Source organism: Acyrthosiphon pisum, chromosome A2, assembly GCF_005508785.2.
Source record: "Acyrthosiphon pisum isolate AL4f chromosome A2, pea_aphid_22Mar2018_4r6ur, whole genome shotgun sequence".
Classification (NCBI taxonomy): Eukaryota; Metazoa; Arthropoda; class Insecta; order Hemiptera; family Aphididae; genus Acyrthosiphon; species Acyrthosiphon pisum.
Window position 1 is genome coordinate 86142009 of NC_042495.1, and position 20082 is coordinate 86162090.

Below are 20082 nucleotides of genomic sequence, written 5' to 3' on the forward strand. Positions count from 1 at the left end.
CGCTTTTAAAATCAGACGGGGGCAAATAACCATCATATCTTCCCCCAAATAACGCAAAACTTTATTAGCTTTAGGATTTTGGAAAGGGGAAAAGGGCCAAATATTATTTTTGAAAATTACTCGTGGGCCGAATCTCACATGCAGTGAATAAATTTAAAGTTGTGCTTAATAGGTATTGACCAAAAATAAAAAGGTCTTTGTTGAACATATTTTTTCCCCCGGGGATGAAGACTAAAGATTCCTAGTTACATTTAGATTTTTTGAATGGTAATAATATTTAAAGGTTATATATTTTTATAAACATGTTATCTTAATATAAGTATTTTATTTTATTTACTATTTGGAGTGTAGAATGTTGGATTTTATAGAATGTACAATTCAGTTTTAGACTTGTAGTGCGAGCTATTATAATAAATTAAAAGAATTAATATGACATAATATACATTTTGTACAAATATATTTATTAGAAATACAAATCTTTGGTCTGGGCTGCTAGTATTATATACGTAAGTAATAATATAGAGTTGTTATAGAAGCCTGTATATTTTTATGAGCTTATTAGTTATTACTACCTCAAAGGTATATTTATTTAGAAATCTTCTTATAATTGTGGTCTGTGGGAACAAAAATATAATTTGTGGGTACCTGGTACAAGCCGAGGACGTCGACGAGCATGCGACGAGAACTGATGACTGTTCAATCAATCGTCATTCGTCACACGACAAAAACACACACACACGTAAGGACGTAAGGTAATACAATACAATAAGAATATATAAGATCTTACATCTATATTCTATAATATAGATATCGGAGTATCGGAATCACTATATTATGTATTTATTGTCTACCATAATTATAGTCTATAGCTGTTTGCTTTGCTCGGTTTAGAAATATTTAGTATATAGAAGAGAAATATTTATTTTGTCATGGTATCTGTCATCTGACACTACATACATGCCTGGAACCAGTGGAACCTAAAAGCCGGACCAGTCACCAGTGGGCAGTGACCAATCACGGAGACAATCCGGTGAGTTCCGTCCTTGACGAATAACAACAGGTGAGGCGCCCGCGCAGTGATATTGGCGTCGTGGCCGTCGCGTTGGCCTCACTGCGTCGAAAAATTCCCTCGGCCCACGGTGACACGCCTGTGCACAGATACCGTGTCACCCGTTTGTTTTTGACAAACTGTTGTGCTTGTGCTCGAGTTGTTTACGTTTCAGTAGTTGTTATTACTTGTTCGCGGCTGTTGTATCGCTCGTGTCCGCCTCGCCAATCATTTGTCCGCCTTTTTCTTCCGATCACCCGTCAACAACAAATATTAATAATATTATTGTTGTTATTCCGCAACAGGTAAACCGCCGTCGTACACGAGCGGCAGTCGTTGATCGTCGTCGCCGAGGATTTTCGCTCAAAACTGGTGAGTGCTCAACCGAGAAGCCGGTTGTCCGGATGCTATATTCAACGAGGCATAGCCGCATAGACATAAAATTAATACGACGCCCGTCCGACTGGCGAAACACGATAGTTGTCTCAATTGTCGTCATCGTCCGCCCTCGCCAATTATTGGTTTCCCGCGTGCGCGCCCTGGCCCGCCGATGTGTCGTAAGTAGGCCACGGGATTTGGCGGGCTCACGATTTCTCTCTACAACACTCGTCGTCACAGATCTGTATATAAATAATATGACTGTTTGGTATTTATCGCGTTACGATATGTGCATTTTATCGGCATCTCCTAGTGACTTCCTTTTGGTAGATGAATATTATTTGTTTGTGAGTTTTGGAAAGATTTACTCAACTACCTACCTGTTTCTTTTCATAGTCTAAACCAGGAGGTCACCAAACAATATTTTCTTAGGGCCACATTTGGATTTCGTGAAGTTTTCAATTTATCAAAGATACAATTCAAATCTACATAATGCTTATGCTGCTATATTTTTTCTATCGACTTACCAAGTATAATTTTTATGTTCTGTTCATTTTAAAAAACAATGATGTTTGTATCAATTTTAATTTTTTTAAAGTGAAAGAGCCCCAATCCATAGGCGTAGAAAAAGAGGGACTAACGGCCCCTACAGCCACCCTGGAAACTTTGTCTAGCCCCCCATTCCGTATTTTTTTTTTTAAGTTACATTTTTAGAATAATATATGTAATGAAATATAATAGGCTATAGCCCCCCTATATAAATTCATCATGCTGCGCCTATGGTCAAAACAGGAGTTCCTTTTATTTGAAATTATGATTTGTAATTTGTATTGTCTAAAAATCAGAAACAATCAATAATAAGTATTAGCTCGTATCACTTAATTGATGTCAAAACTTTTATATTGTAAAGTTAGGTAGATATTTACTACAGTCAAAGTTAAGGTCTTCTGTAAGATAAAATAAAGTTAATTAAGTCAGGAATTTGAATCGTACAAGTCAAATGTTAATAGGTTACCTATTATAGGTATAATATAATTGTCTTCTGTTACAAACTATGTTGTACTCTAATTACATAGAAATAGTCCCTTTCTTAAAAAGTGTTTGTTACTATATAGTATTGACTGCAAAATTGCCTTGAAAATTGGTTTGTTTTTGGTTTATTAGCTATTCGCTAATATTTTTTTGTTTAATACCTACTTGTTGTGTGTCTAAAATGCCCTTTAGGTTGATGATGAATAATTAAAACAAAAAAATAGTCTTTTATTGAACATAATAATTATGTTTCAATGTTAAGCTCAACACAATTTATTTTTCTAAATTGAAATGAATAATGTATGTATAATATTATTATATCTGTTGATAAAAAACATTGTATTGTTATACTTGATAAATGGCATGATGTCGTCATACATACGGAAACTGCTCCTACCTTGTAATCTAGGATTGTAGACCAATGCCAGAGTAGATGTCTACTACTGTTATTAAACAAATAAATTGGAATAATCATATTAAGTTATGAGTTATGGATATAATGTTATATTTAATTTGTTTGTGAAACAGTTTACATCTATGTAAGTCTAGTTTGCATAGCGTTCATCATGAAACAGTATGAATAATGAATTCCATCAAAAATATTTCTATTAACAAGTAGTTGATTTCACTTAGTATTTAACTGTTACATTTTACTCAAAACTAACTTAATAACTAACTATTACAAACTAGTACCTATTGAAAATGATTTCCATGTAACTTCTTATAAAAATATAATATATTTATGTGTGATTAAAGTCTGTAGGTACTTTAAGTTAGTAACGAAATCCAAAAATTGAACTATCAATAATTTCAATTAAACAATTAATGTAAGAATGAATAAAAATTGTTTTCCGTTAAAAAATCACAGGCTGTTGCAAATGTTCAAGTCTTTTTCGATGTAATTTTGTGTATTTCTTAATATTAACACTTATTATTGATGAAATCCTGAAATTGGCCTCATAATTTTGTTTTCAATAAATTATGAACATTGAATTATCATTTATCTCTGAATAAAAAATTAGCGACACTTAAATAATCATATAAACCACGTATACATTTAATATATAAATAATTAATAAACTAGTTTTCTGCGCATTGTCCTACCAAAATTTTATAAACAACATTTAAATCAGTGACAATAAGAAATTGACCTTAATAAAACATTTGTTCTTAATTTTTAAAACACTATTTACGTATTTAAAATTTAAATGTATACATTTTTTTGGGTTTATTATTTTGTGCAATAATTGATAACCAATTTGATAATCAGGAGCAGAATATTTCTATGAATAATTTATTAATATTAAAATATCAGTTTATTTATAATATCATTTAATGGTTAAATTAAAACTATGAAGCGGCAATCGAAAGTCTTCGTAGTTTTGCTGCTCAACTCCACTCATCGACTAATCAATGCCTATTTAAGAAATTTAAATTAATTTAGATATTTTATTTTCACTTGATCGTAATTGATTTTTCCAAATATATTATGTACGATGTACCCATAAATTGTATTAGTATGATAATTGATTATTTATTATTTTCTCATTGTTACTAATTTACGAATTTCCAATTAAATTAAATATCCATTACAAATACGAAAATAATAGTTATTTATCTAAAAAATATATTCCTATATATATTTCCTATTTTCTGTACACAATAAAATAATTATTGCTTTGTCCAGAATCCAGATTTAGTGTCCGAGTACGTTTAAATTCCATGGGTTCTAGACCGACCTACATATTTTGAGAACAGTTACCAAGAATTTACTACAGAGCCTTGATTGTTCATTCAAAATTCTAGTTTTAATAATAAGTAGGTGTCTCAGTAGGTGCCTATTATTTATTACCTATGTCGAGTTCATGACATATGCATTAAAGGCAATTATTTTATTAATAGATACCCATATCTATCAAAAATAAGCAAATTTAAAATTATATTGTTGAATATAGAATTGGTTATAAATAACATAAAAGATAATACTACCTGTTGTATAAAAACACTACCTATTATTATAACGAATTTTTAATAAAATAGATTTTAGAAACCTTATTTAACATAATATAAAATATATACCCTTGAAAGTACAATGAAATCCATTTACAGACTTAGCAAATAGCTACAGTAATAATAAATGTATACTGTGCATTTTAAACTATTATACTATTGATTAAAAGCTTTTATATATTATAAACTTTATAAATGTTATTTAACTATGTAACATGTAAGTACCTATATTTAATGATGATGGTTAAATGGTTATACCATTGCTCTCTATATCTATCATTTATACGTAAAGGTCGTGATTTAATTATAAATAATTATTTTTAGTTAATTTGTGGTTTACTTTGTTAATATTTCTTATATCGTTAACAAAATAACTTATTAGTTACTTAGATTATCATCAAATTGTACCATTGTATTTAATTCTGGAACACGTTGAATGTAATTAGTTTTTATAAAACGTGTCTTAATCTTCCAACATAATTGATTGTTTTGACAGTTTTCATAACTTGAATCAACGAACATGTTCATGTTATCGTTTGCGCATACTTCCTACATAATGTCTTCTGCCATCTCCCGGAAACCGTACGGTCTGTCTGTACAAGAAGTATGACATCATGCATTCATGCTCCTCTGGAACTCTGTTGACCTCGCTGATCCTAAACAACACAGACCAGCTACAAATTAGTAGTTCGTTTTAGCACGCGTTTAAAACAAGTTTTCAATTTTTTCTTCATCTTTTCATACTATAGGTATTTGCTTTCTTGCTATAAAATGTCTCGACACCTAGATCACTGATTTCACTTGCCTTTCCATTTAATATACCGTATACTGTATTTAATACAAACAGTAAGCTGGTTTAATATACCCAATGGATAACTGCTTAGAACGCCCATTTATTTTATGCTTTAATTTGTATTCACACTATTTGTATACTATTCATCTTTAAAGTTAGCTTAAATATATCCTATCTATTTTAATTAAAATAACAAGTTCTACTATACCCGCTCCTCGTTGTAAGTAATTAAATATTAACTACTCAAACTAATATCAAAAAAATATTTAATATATTTTAGCTAATCATGTTATATTTTTAATGAAATATGTTGGCCAATAGGGAATATTCTAGTAAGCTTCGATTAAATATATTTTATCACTTATCACGGGTACATTTTTTTAGTGCGATCATGACCTAAAATTTGTCACCAATTTGCCACACCCCTCAGATAATACTATAATAACTGCGAAATGTTACGCACTATTTAAAGGAATGAATAATGATGCTGTTGAACTTCAACTGAATCGTCATCATCTTTATAGATGTCTAAAACCACATTTATTAGTGTCATCAAATTTAAAAATAAATCTTTCGGAGCGAAACGGAACACTTATATTATTTTGAATAGGTACCTAATATCTTAACCGACTTCCATTTGTGAAGCCTGGTTTATTTTTTTGCTATTGTATTTTAAATTGTTGCATATCGTGTTTCCAAGTTCGTTGATATTCAACAAATAGGTACAGTTTTAATTGTATGTACCTTTTGGCAGACTCGTGTGCATAGGTGGGGGGGGGGGGGGGTTGGGGATTTAAACCTCACTCATTGCCGAAATAATATAAATTGTGTTTTTCATTTTTGATCGATTATATTAAATATTCTATAATCTTATTTGTAATAACACTAACAAATAATAATACATAACATAATATCACACCACTATTATTGTCTATAATATATAATATTTTTGCTAATTATTAATGCATGTATTTTGTATATAAATATTTTTTTTTTAACTCCCCCATTATAAAATCTTGCGCACGGGCCCCCTTTTGGATTTTTTACTATTTTATTATCTTATATAATGTGTAACTATCATATGAATAATTAATTTAAAACTTCCGTTAGTAGATACAGTCTTATCAGTAATTTATTATAATATTATAATGCATTGTAATACTCACGTATATTATATAGCAAGGGTTTAACAATAACTGCAGATGTTTATATGCAATAAATCTATCGATCCTATAGAATAATATTCAAAGGGTTAAAAATCACCCTTTGAAAATTATTTAGTTTCGTGTCAACTTAGCAGTGTGCGCAAAGAATACATGAAATATTGAAGCGGTTATTGACTTTAAACACGTGCGTGAGCGCCACTCCTTTCCTTTATGATAGTTCTCTTTCATTTGTCCTCTGTTGTGTATTGAACAAACTATTAGTAAAAGGTAAAAACTAAAAATACAATAGGTAGCGAAATTGTCTGACTATGTAGGCATAACTCGGAGCTGAGATCATAACTATAGGCAAACATCTGTCATCTAGGGTTTATAATGTACGTACATTTTGTAATAATTAGTTATTAAGTAATAATAGACAATAGTAATCATTTCTTAAAAAATACGAGGTGTTAATTTTTTTAAATATTGAAACATAATTTTAAATTCAACTAAAAAATAATTGTATTTGTTGATTTTTTATAAAATAATTGTTTAATTTCCGAAATTATTTACTCTTGTCTCCAAGTATTGCCACAGGTTTAAGCATACATCAATATTAAAATACAGCTATAAAACTTAAAAAGTTTCAAATTGTAGTACCTTCGCAATTGTATAGCGTTTTTTCACGACAATACATTCAATTTAATTGTACCTATATCGGACTATATTATGTGTTATGTACAATAACACAATGTTATTGTATTTTCTTGGCTTTTATTAATGTTAAACATGCATCTCCGCATATAAAATATACATGTAGTATTTAACTGGTCATTCTGTCATTTATTAATAGGTCAATGTTAGTTTAATAGTGACAGTATAAATGACAATTCTTAACCTATAATAAGTTATTTTTCGAAATTGAAATGACATTATTTCGTATGTTAACTGTGAGTCCGTGACTTCAAATGTTATAGGCGGCTTGTACACATTTTCATTTTAATTTTAAGCTTACGATCATCAACTTTTAAAGTGTCATTCCAGTCGCCTTTATATTATACATTTTATTTTGTTCCGAAGTGTACTGGTGATGCCAGATGTGCTATATGATGTCTTTAAGGATTTAAATTGTAAATATTATTTTAGAAGGCTGCTGAATATATTATACACAACACTCGACAGTCGTACTCATGGAAATAAAATAATATTATAATTTATAAGTTTATCATTGTCCATTGACATGGCTTTATTCTATTTATAAAAGGGTGTCATCCAACCAACGCCTTTATAGGTTGGTGGGATTTTTAGTAAGCTACTGAATATCTTGTAGGGAAATTAAAGTTAAACAACTAAAATATTATTTACATATTTTACAGAAAGTCAGTATCTACCTATTAGGTTACGTAATTACAACATTGTAGTATTATGTTATATTATTAAAACGGTTTTGTGCAAATCAACACCACTCAATAAAGTATTTAAAATATAATAGGTAATCAAATTGTTTCTGTAAATATTCATATTTATCTGCTATGTAGTCTGGAATTTTTTCCACTGAACCTCTGAACTCGATAATTGTATTTAATTATTAAACCTTACATTTAACAAATACTTACAAATATCAAATATGCTATTGAACAAATAATAAAGATTAAGTCCTTATTTATCATAATGATTTAGATTTTGGATGATCTTTTTATAACATATTATACTACTATATAGGTACATCAGTACATGATACATGTATAATATAAACAGTGTATTGATTCGCACATTTTAGTTTTTTTATCCATACACGAGCCTCCATACATCGGGTTATTTTGATTAATAATTAAAAATAAATATTTATGTATTCAATAGTATTTTTATTCAATTATTATCAATTAAATAGTTACCGTAGTATAGTGTGGTACAGCGGAAAGTGGTATTATTTAGAATAAAATTTGAATTTTGTTTGATAGCATTTGTTTAATTTATAAATTTTTTTTTGTTTCTGACTTCAGTTATAAACGCTAGATGACAATAATCCACAATAAGCTATTCCCGAATCCCCTAGTTTTTATTTTTGGAGAATAAAATATATTCGTTAAATTACCCTACATTGTCCTATATTTCTGCATTGTGTGTTGGAACGCGTTATGAAATCTATTGTATTATTATAATAATTATTGTTATACCTTTACCCAGGTTTGATAATCAAAAGTGTTATTATTATTATTATTATTATTATTTTTTTTTGTGTGCGTGAGTACAAACACTTTATGAATGACTAGTATATTTTTGTAGGTTGAACATTTTAATATATTTACCTAATAATACATTTTCATTAATTTCATTTTTTCCCGAGTTCGATAGCCTTCATTGTATGTTAATATTACGTAAAAATATTCATGCTTTATACAAAATTAACTGAAACATAACATGCTAGGGATCAATTTATGAAATGAGGGTGGTTAGTGGTTACACTCAGTTATTTGATTCTTTTGAAGCTTCGTGACTCTTGTTTGATCGTAGGTACTTACGCGAATGATTTTAAATATTTTTATGACTTGATACTAAAAATAAAATTATCATCCAATCAGTGAATTATAAGTAGGTATATAATTTTCTCTTCAAATATAAAATATAGTATTACGCTATTAAATTGTTCCGTATTATTCAAAATATTATTAAAGTAATTTTATTGATTTTGAAATGTATGTATAGTATGTTTACATTTTTAACATTCCATATTATTAAGATTAAATAATAAATATATAAATACATCATAATAGTGATTTTGTTTTCATATTATTTTTAATATTTTAATTTTTTTAAACTAACCCGTAAAACAATTTAAAAAGAATTTCAATGATAAAATAATTAACAATACCTCTAATAATACGTAATTGATTTGCAATTAATATTTACACTAACTAATTGTTACTACAATTTTATACCACCCTTATTATTTTTAATATAATACAATTATATTTTATAAATGCATTTGTCATGTATTAAATAAAAAAGTATGGACATTTATAACAAAAAAAAAAAGAGATCAAAACTGTTGATTGCTTTGCAGAATTATAAAGTTCGGGCTATTGGATACGGTTTGACCTATTTGATTCATCTCGGTATTAATTTTATTATGTGTTTGAAAGCCATTATAATTCATCGCATCCTGAAAATAACTATGACTAAGGTTTGGCTTATTAGAGTCCTATCGCTAATAAAAAAATATGTATGGTGTGTTCAAAACTGCAGAGTCGTGAGTGTTTCGATACGCGGGTGTTGGATGTTGCACATTGCCCACAAATTTAATTATTACGAGATGCCGGCTTGAGTTAAGTTTTTCTTGGAATTTTAGAGCTTAAGACAATATTACCACAGAATAGAATAACACAAATAGATATTTTAAGTGGATATTACCTACAATAGTTATTACTTACTACTTATTAGAAAACGATATAAATATTTATTTAACTCAAGAATAGTACAGTTGTTTTAAAATGTTTTCTTTGTAATGACTAATGATGTAATCTAATTGATTAACTTGGTTAATTAATTTTTCAAATTCTGTATTGCATTGACAGATTACGGGCTAGTCAGAAATTCATGCCATATGGAATTTCATTAAGTCATATGATGGCTCACCATTTTTGTAATACCTATTAATTACTAATTAGTAATATTTATGTACATAATATTCATTAAATATTTGAATTATTATAAAATGTATAATTTTCCTAATGTGTTTTTAGATATAATACAATGACGGCAATGGAGAACGAATCATCCGATGGCAATGTTTCACCAAAGAAGAAATCTATTCGTAAAGGCAAGACTGCTCTAGCTCGTGTTCTTTTATTAGATGGATCATATTTAGATGTTCAAATTGATGTAAATATTTATACAATTAATGAATTTACGATATATTTTATTTACAATATATATATTATTAATATATTTATGTGTCTTCTTGTTCAAAAACTTTATTTATACTTTAATTATAGTTATAATGTTTATAATTATTTACTTGTATGTTTGTATATTGTAGAGAAAAGCTAAAGGTCAAGAGTTATTAGATCAAGTATGTGACCGGTTAAATTTATTAGAACGGGATTATTTTGGTCTATCTTATGAAGATAGACGTGATCCTCATAATTGGCTTGAAATGGATAAACGCATTGGAAAGTTTCTAAAAAGTTGGCAACATTTTTAATTTCTTTTGATTATAAACTTTTATAAAATCTGTATTTTAATTCTTATTGTTTAATTTTAGGTGAACCGTGGTTGTTTAATTTTGAAATGAAGTTTTATCCTCCTGATCCCAATCAACTTCAAGAAGATATCACCCGTTATCAACTATGTTTACAAATTAGAAACGATATTCTCAATGGAAAGTATGTATATTTGTTATCAATAATATCTGTTGTTACAAATATTTAAAAATGAATTACCTATTTACTAGGTTGCCTTGTTCTTTTGTCACCCATGCACTGTTGGGTTCATATTTGGTTCAGTCTGAATTGGGAGATTATGACATTGATGAACACAAAAATAACACAAATTATTTGAAAGAGTTTAAGTTTGCGCCAAATCAATCACAAGAACTTGAAGAAAAGGTTATGGAACTTCATAGAACGCACAAGTAACATTATCACAAGTTAATTAATTTTAAAACAAATTATAAAATTATTTAATTTTTTAAATTAGGGGTCAAACACCAGCAGAAGCAGAATTAAATTATTTGAACAATGCTAAAAAATTGGCAATGTATGGTGTGGACTTGCACCCAGCTAAAGATTCTGAAGGTGTAGATATAATGTTGGGAGTATGTTCCTCTGGATTGCTCGTTCACAGGGATCGTTTACGCATTAATCGTTTTGCTTGGCCTAAAATATTGAAAATTTCTTACAAGCGAAATCATTATTACATTAAAATTCGTCCAGGTGAATTTGAACAGCAAGAGGCTACAGTTGGTTTTAAACTGCCTAACCATAGACTTGCTAAAAAATTATGGAAAACTTGTGTTGAACATCATACATTCTTTAGGTCTGTACTTTTATAAATTTAATTTATAAAAATATTAAAAATAATTTGGTTTATATTAAATATGTATTAGGCTGATGACCCCTGAACCAACTCAAAAACTTGGATTGTTTCCTCGTCTGGGTTCAAGATTCCGTTATTCTGGTCGTACTCATTATGAATCTAAAAAAAACCCAATTGAGAGACCTGCACCAAAATTCCAAAGAAGCTTAAGCGGTAGAACATTAACTTCTAGAAGCATGGATAGTAAGGAATTGTGTTTATGTTATCCCCTATAAAGTATATTTTAATGAATTAAATGTTCTAACTCAAAGCCTTAGGAGGAACCAGACATTTGGGAGAAGATTTTGGAATGGAACCTGAGTCTAAAAGACACACAATGTCTCATCCTCCTGACCGTGTTTCTGACATAGAAAACAACATTGGAAAAGGCGGAAAGTCAAACAAAAATGACAAACGAAAGGTATTAGTTAATTTTAAAATTCATTATAAAAAAAATAATAGATAAGTTTCAATAATTAAATACTTCTTTTGGAAAATTATTAGTTCTTATCATATTATTTTGTAACTAACTTCTGTTATTGGACACAAATAATAGCTAAAAGAAAAAGTGAGCATAAGTTCTCATGACAGCTCTGTAACAGAGGAAGGCAATTACGACGCCGAACGAAGCAGTTCAGACATTCATAAGTCCAAGGTATATAGTTTGATGACTTTTCAGAAATATTTGCACTCATAATAATATATTATTTTATGTTTAGTTGACCTTGAGAATATTTGTCATACCAAAGACCTTTTTCAATTTTGTTGATTAAAATTTATTTTATTTTTGATAGAATTTGTTTATCCCAAGGTCAACTTTTCAATAATTTCGCACACGTTAGAAAATTAAATAATTTTAAATTGTGTGTTTACAAATTTTTTTTTATCATTTTATGGACATGTCGTTGAGTTTTATTTTTCTTTGTCTATTATCAAAAATGTACAATGGTTTACCTTATCTCAAAGTGTACATAAATAACAAAAACTGACTTTAGTATATTTTAATTGCTTACTAAAATATTTAATTACTTAGTAAAACATTGTATTTCTAGAATTTTCATCAAATATTACTTATAATTAGTGTTTGGGACTTCTTGCATTTGCAAATAAAATATTTGAGGTGGTTGTAGATCATTCTATGTAAGATAATATTTGTTTTGTGAAAATTAAAATTTTATATTAAGTTTGACATTGTATATTTTTGGAAAAGTGCATATTGTGAAATTTTGCAAGCATATATTAGTGCATTCAGTTTAATTATTATTAATAATAGAGTTAAGATGTAAAATAGATTTTCTGAACGTACTATTTACAATGTTATGTGTTAGTATGACCCAGACTACACAATATGTACCATGTGGTTATAACTATAAAATCCTATTAAGGGGATCGGTGGCGGACAGTTATTTTAGCTAAAACATACTAATCTTTATTCCACCATACTGATCGACATAGTAATACGATAATACTTTTTAAAACTGATTTAAATTCATTATTATGTCTACTTGAGATCGGTCAATCTGCTTTTCTCAATTTCACTCCCCAACAACTATACATATAGTTTGAAATTTTGGAATTTTCAAACGTTGATTATTCGGAATTTAAATCAGAAATCTTAAAATGTGGACTGACTAATCTCAAGTAGACATGATCACTTACTACGTATAAATTTACAAGGCCTGCATGCATGCAATTTGAAAATTGCCTATTTCAAACTCCTTAAAAACTGTCCGCCACCAATAAATATTCTATTCGTGTTAAGAAGGAACCTCGGTGGCAGATTTGTGTGTAGGATTGTGGCTTAACAACACGGCAGGTGTACAGATGGTTGACTTGGCAAGGGTTACAAATAGGTGTAGACTGACCGCCGCCGAGGTTACTTAATAACGTGAATGAGGAATGAGGAATGAATATTCAATATTGGACGAAGAATTAATAATAATCAATACTTGTTCTTGCAAAAAGTATCTATTTCTCTACATATTTTTTTTTCAACTCACTATTATTAAATACTAAATAAATATACAGCAAACAATAGTGGATAATGTATACTAATTAAATACTTGTATAGTTGTAATTCTTATTAATTTTTAATATTATATTAAACATAATAAGTGTATTATAACTGATTTTCAGAAACCAATTGGAGGAATTGCTGTTTTACCAACAGGATCGTTTAATTTCATGAGGAGGAAAAAAGACAAAGATGCGTCTAAAGTTTCAAAGTATGCATGTTTATTCTTAATTTAATAATTGGCAAACTTAATTTTAAATATACTATTTTGAATTAGTGGTATTGGTGTTGAAGAAGATGATGAGAAAGAAAATCGTGAAATTTCTCCTTCTATAAAAACTACAAGTTTTATAACCAAAGAACGTGAAGCTTTGTCTGCGAATGATACTAATACGAGTGCTGATATTTCAGGCATCAACTCATTAGATATTTCAAAAGCAGATTCTACTAAAGATAGTGATAAGTCTAAACTTAAGGTGAGCATGGAGTTATACAGAAATATTTTAATTTTTAACTTATAATTTTTAGTACTAGATATTTATTATAAAGGAACAGATTCTTATATACAAAATACTTTGGTTGGAATATTATGAGATATTTTAAATTTCATAAGAAATGTGTATAATTTTAACAATTTTTAGTACATAGTCTATTTTTTTCCATACATTTTGTTTTACACTTTTTAGTTATTACTTGGACATACTGTTTACTATAAATTAGAATAAATTAATTACTGCAAATTTATTGGGAGATATACACAGTTAAAAAAAAAAAGCATGGTTTTAATAAATAATCAATCAAAGACTAAAAATCATTAAACATCATACGTCAGATAAAAATTATGCTTGTTCATGCCAAGTGGTTGATCCACTGTTATTAAAATAATTTTGAGTATACTCATTGGTACATTATATTTAATAATTTTATCTACTTTTTATTCATTTTTTATATGCTATTATGTTAAGATTTGTTTTTTATAATTTTGATTGATCACTTGACACATTTACACATTTTTTATTTTGTTATATAAAAATCTGTTTCTGATTTATTACTTTTATTATTTATTTTTTATATTCTTGTGTGATGGAAATTATTTTACTTGTTTATATGTTTTAGTTTTTAACTATGCATTTTTGTTTTAAATCTAAAGAAAAATAGTTTATGATTTGACATGAGTGTATATGGTATATTATAATTTAGTATTTTAGTAACTTTATTTTATAAGTTATTCTTATTTGTAGTGTACTTGTATGCATTTTCTTAGTTTCCATGTTGTTTGGTTTGTTTTTATTGTAGAGTCCTGGAGGTATTTTTAGCAGTTTTAGTTTAAAATCTAAAAAATCTAAAGACAAATTAAAAGCTGATAACAGCCTTGACACAAGCACTGAACCTGAGTCCCCCAAAGGTTTAGACAAATTTAAATTAAAAACCAAAAAAGATCTAAAAAAACCAAAAAAAGAATCAAAAACAAGTCTCAAAACTATTGACAGCACTACTTCTAATTTATCATCAAACGCTACATTTGCTGATCGTTCGATCGCTGAAACTACTGTAGATGTATCTGCTATTTCCACATCACCCAGTTTTACTAAAACATATAATTACACCGAAGATGAACACAGTACTACCAAAAAACGTAAGCCAGTCGGTGGATTTACCTATGAAAATAACATGGAGAAGTCAAAAGAAAATATTTCTGAAATCCCAACATCTCCTAGTAAAAGAGCACAAGGCCTAGCATTTAATTATGCACCTGGAGAGGCAAAGAAAGTTGCAGAAACTGCAGCAGAAAAGCGAAAAACGTTCATGGAAAAAGTGGCTGCTGATGGTATTAAAACACCAGGAATTAACTATGTACAATCAGCAGTTCACAAAGAAGAATCAGTTAAAAAAGAACCTAAAACTAATTTTGAGCCAAAAGAAGAACCCACTGGTGAAGTTGCTTTTACTAAGACTGTTTTGGAAAAAAAAGTTGTCTCAGCCAGTGCTGAAACTACTGTAGAGACTGAGAAGAAAAAAACTGATTCAAAATTAGGTATTTTTAATAAGAAATCAAAAGAACAAGACAGTGGTAAAGGGGTATTAGAAAAAGCTATGGACAAATTAGGTTCTTTTGGTAGAGGATCTAAAGATAAAACCGAGATAGATCTAAAAAAAGAATCATCAGACTTCATTGATAATGAAAAAAAGAAATATGAAGACGATAAACCACTAGTTAGTACTGCACCATTAATTGTAAAAACTACAACAAAACAGACAATGATCCAGGATAAGGAGGGAGTCACTCAAAATATTGAGGAAAAAGTTGAAGATTTAACATCTGGGGAAGTAACTGTATCAACACAGCACAATAAGGTAATAGTAGTTAAGTAAATTTGGCTTACTATTTTTTTTTACTTTTGCATGGTTTTTTTGTTTTGCTTGTGCTTAGGCTGAAGGTTTGGATACAGCTACTGGTAGGCCTCCATATGTAAAGGCAACAGCAGTAACTACTCGTACAGCAACTACTCACCAGGATTTGGAAAAAAATTCTAAAACCAGTCAGGTATTGTGAAGTAGATTAAATTATTAGCACATGTTTATTTGTTGTATTTAGAAGATATTCAACTGTAAGTGTCAAGTATTATAATATTAATTAGTATATTTATTGAGTTTAGGTCGAAGAAAAAACTGTAGCACATACAACAACGACCAGTGGTACTCGTCAAGAACAACGAACTGTTACACAGGAAGTCATATCTACATCAACAATTCTTGCACCAGAATCAAAAGTTGAGGTAAAATTTTATTCATTTCTATTTATACATATTTGCATCTTAATTTTTATTCTTATGCAACAGTCATTTTGTAATTACATTTGAGATTAAATATGTCGAGCATTGTTTTATTTTTATCAATATTTAAATTTTCTTATAACAGGCGATTTAATATACTATATAGCACTAGAGTTACAATTTTTTTTAATTATAAATTAAATCTATATTATTTTTTGTGTATGAACTTTTTTAGCATGTTTTTAACTTATTATATTTGTTATACATTATGGCATGTTCAGCTAAGTAGAGCTTCAAGTAGTTCAAGCCTTAGCTCAAACGATTCAGGCACACCAATCGATGTTGAAGGCCCATTAGATGAGTCCAATGGGCTAGGATATTATAATAGCAATTTTCAGGTATTGGATTATTTATTTAAAATGAGCTTCTAACAAAAAAAAAATAAAAACTTTTGAAATACCTTTTAATAATTAATCTTATGTTAGTTAATTAATTAATTTTTTTTTTTAGAATGAGTTTAAGGCCGAACATGTGACGGCTGGTTCAAACTCTGCTGAAGAGAGACATAACATAAACATCACGGCTAATGACAAGTCATACACGCTCACAGGAGAGATAGTCTCAACACAGGCCATTTCTAGCAAGACACGAACTGTTGAAACTGTAACAGTAAGCGAAATATAAATTAACATAATTTGATTATTTTTAAAATTTAAAATTTAAAATTTTTATTTTTATCAAGTACAAAACTGAAAAAGATGGTGTTGTTGAGACAAGAGTTGAACAAAAAATAACCATACAGAGTGATGGTGATCCAATTGATCATGACAAAGCATTGGCTGATGCCATACAGGAAGCTACAGAAATGAACCCTGACATGACTGTAGAAAAGATTGAAATTCAACAGCAACAACAAACATGATGAACAAAAAGTAATAACAAATTTATCTTTTTAATTTTTTTTTGAAATTCCATCCATATTAGATAACCAAATTATTATTTTTTGTGTTCCATTGAAACATTTGACATTCCATATTTTCATCTTTCCAATTGTTTAATTTAATTTATTTATTTATTCATGCTTGTTATATGGCCTATCATTATTTTTTACTATTTTATTCTTAAGCCTAATATGAATCAATTACTTGTTTTGTAATCGAACAACTATATTTAAATTTTGTATTATTATGATTTCTGAAGATTCCATCCATATTTTTAATGTGTTTACTGTGTATATTGTAATAGTTAGCGATTCTGTATCACAAACGTGCTGAGATATTGTAACATTCCAATAAGTATTTAAATGTTACATATTATTATAGTTTTGTTACTCTAATATTATTATATTATATTATAAATTACAATTTATTTGTGCTTTAGTTTAAAAATCATTATCTAAGTCTAACAAGTGTTCATGTTGTATTTCAAAAGGGTGGTTCAAATAAATGTGTAATCATTGTCTTTTAACTAGGCTAAGGGAAATAATGTAAGTGAGCTGGGGAATGAGTAAAATTGCCTTTAAATTATTTTCCTACATATCAGTTTCTTTAATTAGAAATAATGTTTGTGTTCTAAAATTTGATTATAACAATAATCAAATATAGTGTATACCTATAAGTTATTATTTTTTTTTTTTTAAGTACATTTATATTTTTTTACAAAATAATATGCAATTGATTTATATTTTTTTATAATTTATAATAGTTTTTAAATTTAAAACAAATTTGTTGTATCAACAATTGTATTAAATGAGTTATTAATTATAATTTATCACCTTAATAACTAAATAATTGATAAATCCTTAGTTTAGATTTGTTATACCACATTGTCAATCGTAAATTGTATTAAACATTAAAATATTATGTTTAATATAATTAATACATTTAATGTTTTTTTTTTGAACCACCCTAAATAAATATGTATACAAATTTCAAATAATACTGAAAAGTGTAATTTAATATTTAAGTCTTTTAAATTGTTAGCGTAACTAGAAAAAATAATATAATGTACTTGGTTTCAATATTCTGACAATCTTTTATCTTTATTTATTGATCATCAAACAAACATAATTGTATAGTTGTTCTTGTTTTATAAATTTAGATTGAAAGACTATTGTGAATTGGATAAGCGTTTTTGCATTATAATATAATTTATTATAGTTTAGTCAATTTAAGCGTCAATTCAATTATGATATATTGATATCCATTTGCATTCATAAGTGTTGTGTTGTTATTGAAACGTTGGCATTTTATGAATTTTAATTAATATAAAAGAACTCACATTTCTTAATTTATTTTTACAATTATTTATTTTTATTTATGAGTTTTGAACCAATTGTTTATTATATTCATTATATATATATTATATAAATAAAATTGCATTCGTTTATACTTTAACCCTTAACTGATTGTATGAAATTATTATTATTATTATAAATTATTATTATTAAATATTATGTGATATTGTTTTGCTATTGAAAATGTTTATCATCGACCAAAATTATAGACTTTTATATTCACTATGAAACTATATAATAATACTTTTAGGAAATAGATATACAAAAAAAGACATCTTTATAATATTGAAAAGTAAAAATAATATATTATATTCATATTATACAAAACGCCATTATTGTGTATTGTTTTTTTTTTACATTATTTGTAAATCTACTATTTGCTGTTCACTGCATGTAAAATGATCGTTTTCCACCAATTCAACCAGTATCATCAAATAAATTCTCGGCGCAGGCATGACTCAAATTCAATTTTCTTTAAGTGATTTTTGAAAGCAGAGGGATATGAAACTAGGAAGTTGCTCATTGAGTAATCTATAATTACTCAATAAAGTAGACTAGACTGAGTAGACTAGACTGAGAAATTAAGAAGCTTTAAAACCAGTTTAGCCCAGTTTTTCGTTGAGTGCACCCATATGTGTAAGAACAAAAATATGTATTTCTATTAAATTAAGGTAAAACAGTCCCTCATACATACTTATTCAACATATGCATAAATTATACACTAACTTTGTTAATATGAAATAATAATTTATATTTTGATGTAATTTGTATAAGAATATACCTACTAATGAATACCTATTGAGGGGATCGGTGGTTGACAGTTATTTTAGCCAAAACATACCAATCTTTATTTCACCATACTGATCGACCTAGTAATGCGATAATGCATTTTAAAACTATCTACTTGAGATCGGTCAGTCCATTTTTCTCAATTTCGCCTCCCAACAACTATAGGTACTTTAAGGTTGAATATTTTGAAATTTCGGAATTTTCAAACGTTGATTATTCGGAATTTAAATCAGAAATCTTAAAATGTGGACTGACCGAGCTCAAGTAGACATTATAACAAATTCAGATCAGTTTTCTGAAAAAAACTGTAGGATGACTAGGATGGAACAATATACATACAAATGAACAACGCGTGCAACTCTGTGACGGTGACTTGTACATTCGTGTGCGGGAACGCTTCGCTATTTCTTTTACATTTACACACAGTCCAGTTACACTCTAATGATCGCCAAGGCCGTATCCAGAAATTTTTTTTCGGGAGGGGGAAGTGTCCAGACCCCCTCAGATACGGCCTTGCTTACCGCGCACAAATTTTCAAGACCCGTATTCATGAAATTTGAAAATTGCTTAATTCGAATTCCTTAAGAACTGTCCGCCACGAACCCCTTAACAAAACATTTACTCGTTACTGTTAACCAGTTGTTTTTGTAAAAAAAAAACTACAGGGTGTATGCTCATTTATGGATTTAGGACAAATATGAAAATATGCAATGAACATTGCAGGGGT

The 20082-nt window shown here is 28.3% G+C and overlaps 1 protein-coding gene across 4 annotated transcripts; it reads left to right on the forward strand.

The window, feature by feature from the left end:
• Positions 1 to 1192: 1192 nt before the first annotated feature.
• On the forward strand, positions 1193 to 17756 carry LOC100159929 (protein 4.1 homolog). 4 transcript variants are annotated; one of them, XM_003246976.4, is made up of 17 exons: positions 1193 to 1420; positions 10150 to 10288; positions 10446 to 10593; positions 10671 to 10791; positions 10860 to 11039; positions 11105 to 11443; positions 11514 to 11686; positions 11755 to 11903; positions 12039 to 12137; positions 13619 to 13707; positions 13774 to 13972; positions 14793 to 15851; positions 15928 to 16041; positions 16154 to 16273; positions 16552 to 16668; positions 16781 to 16939; positions 17013 to 17756. In XM_003246976.4, exons 2-17 carry the CDS (start codon positions 10160 to 10162, stop codon positions 17190 to 17192), a joined length of 3375 nt encoding a protein of 1124 aa, XP_003247024.1. In that variant the 5' UTR covers positions 1193 to 1420; positions 10150 to 10159; the 3' UTR covers positions 17193 to 17756. The 4 variants fall into 4 exon arrangements, with proteins under 4 accessions (XP_003247024.1, XP_008186749.1, XP_008186750.1 ...); XM_008188527.3 differs by having other exon boundaries at positions 11761 to 11903; XM_008188528.3 differs by lacking the exon at positions 16552 to 16668.
• Positions 17757 to 20082: the final 2326 nt, after the last annotated feature.

Coding starts and splice junctions, on each gene's coding strand:
- LOC100159929 (XM_003246976.4), top strand. CDS start 10,160: ATGACGGCAATGGAGAACGAATCATCCGATGGCAATGTTTCACCAAAG. Junction 16,274..16,551: donor CACCAGAATCAAAAGTTGAG/GTAAAATTTTAT, acceptor TGGCATGTTCAG/CTAAGTAGAGCTTCAAGTAG. Junction 16,940..17,012: donor GAACTGTTGAAACTGTAACA/GTAAGCGAAATA, acceptor ATTTTTATCAAG/TACAAAACTGAAAAAGATGG.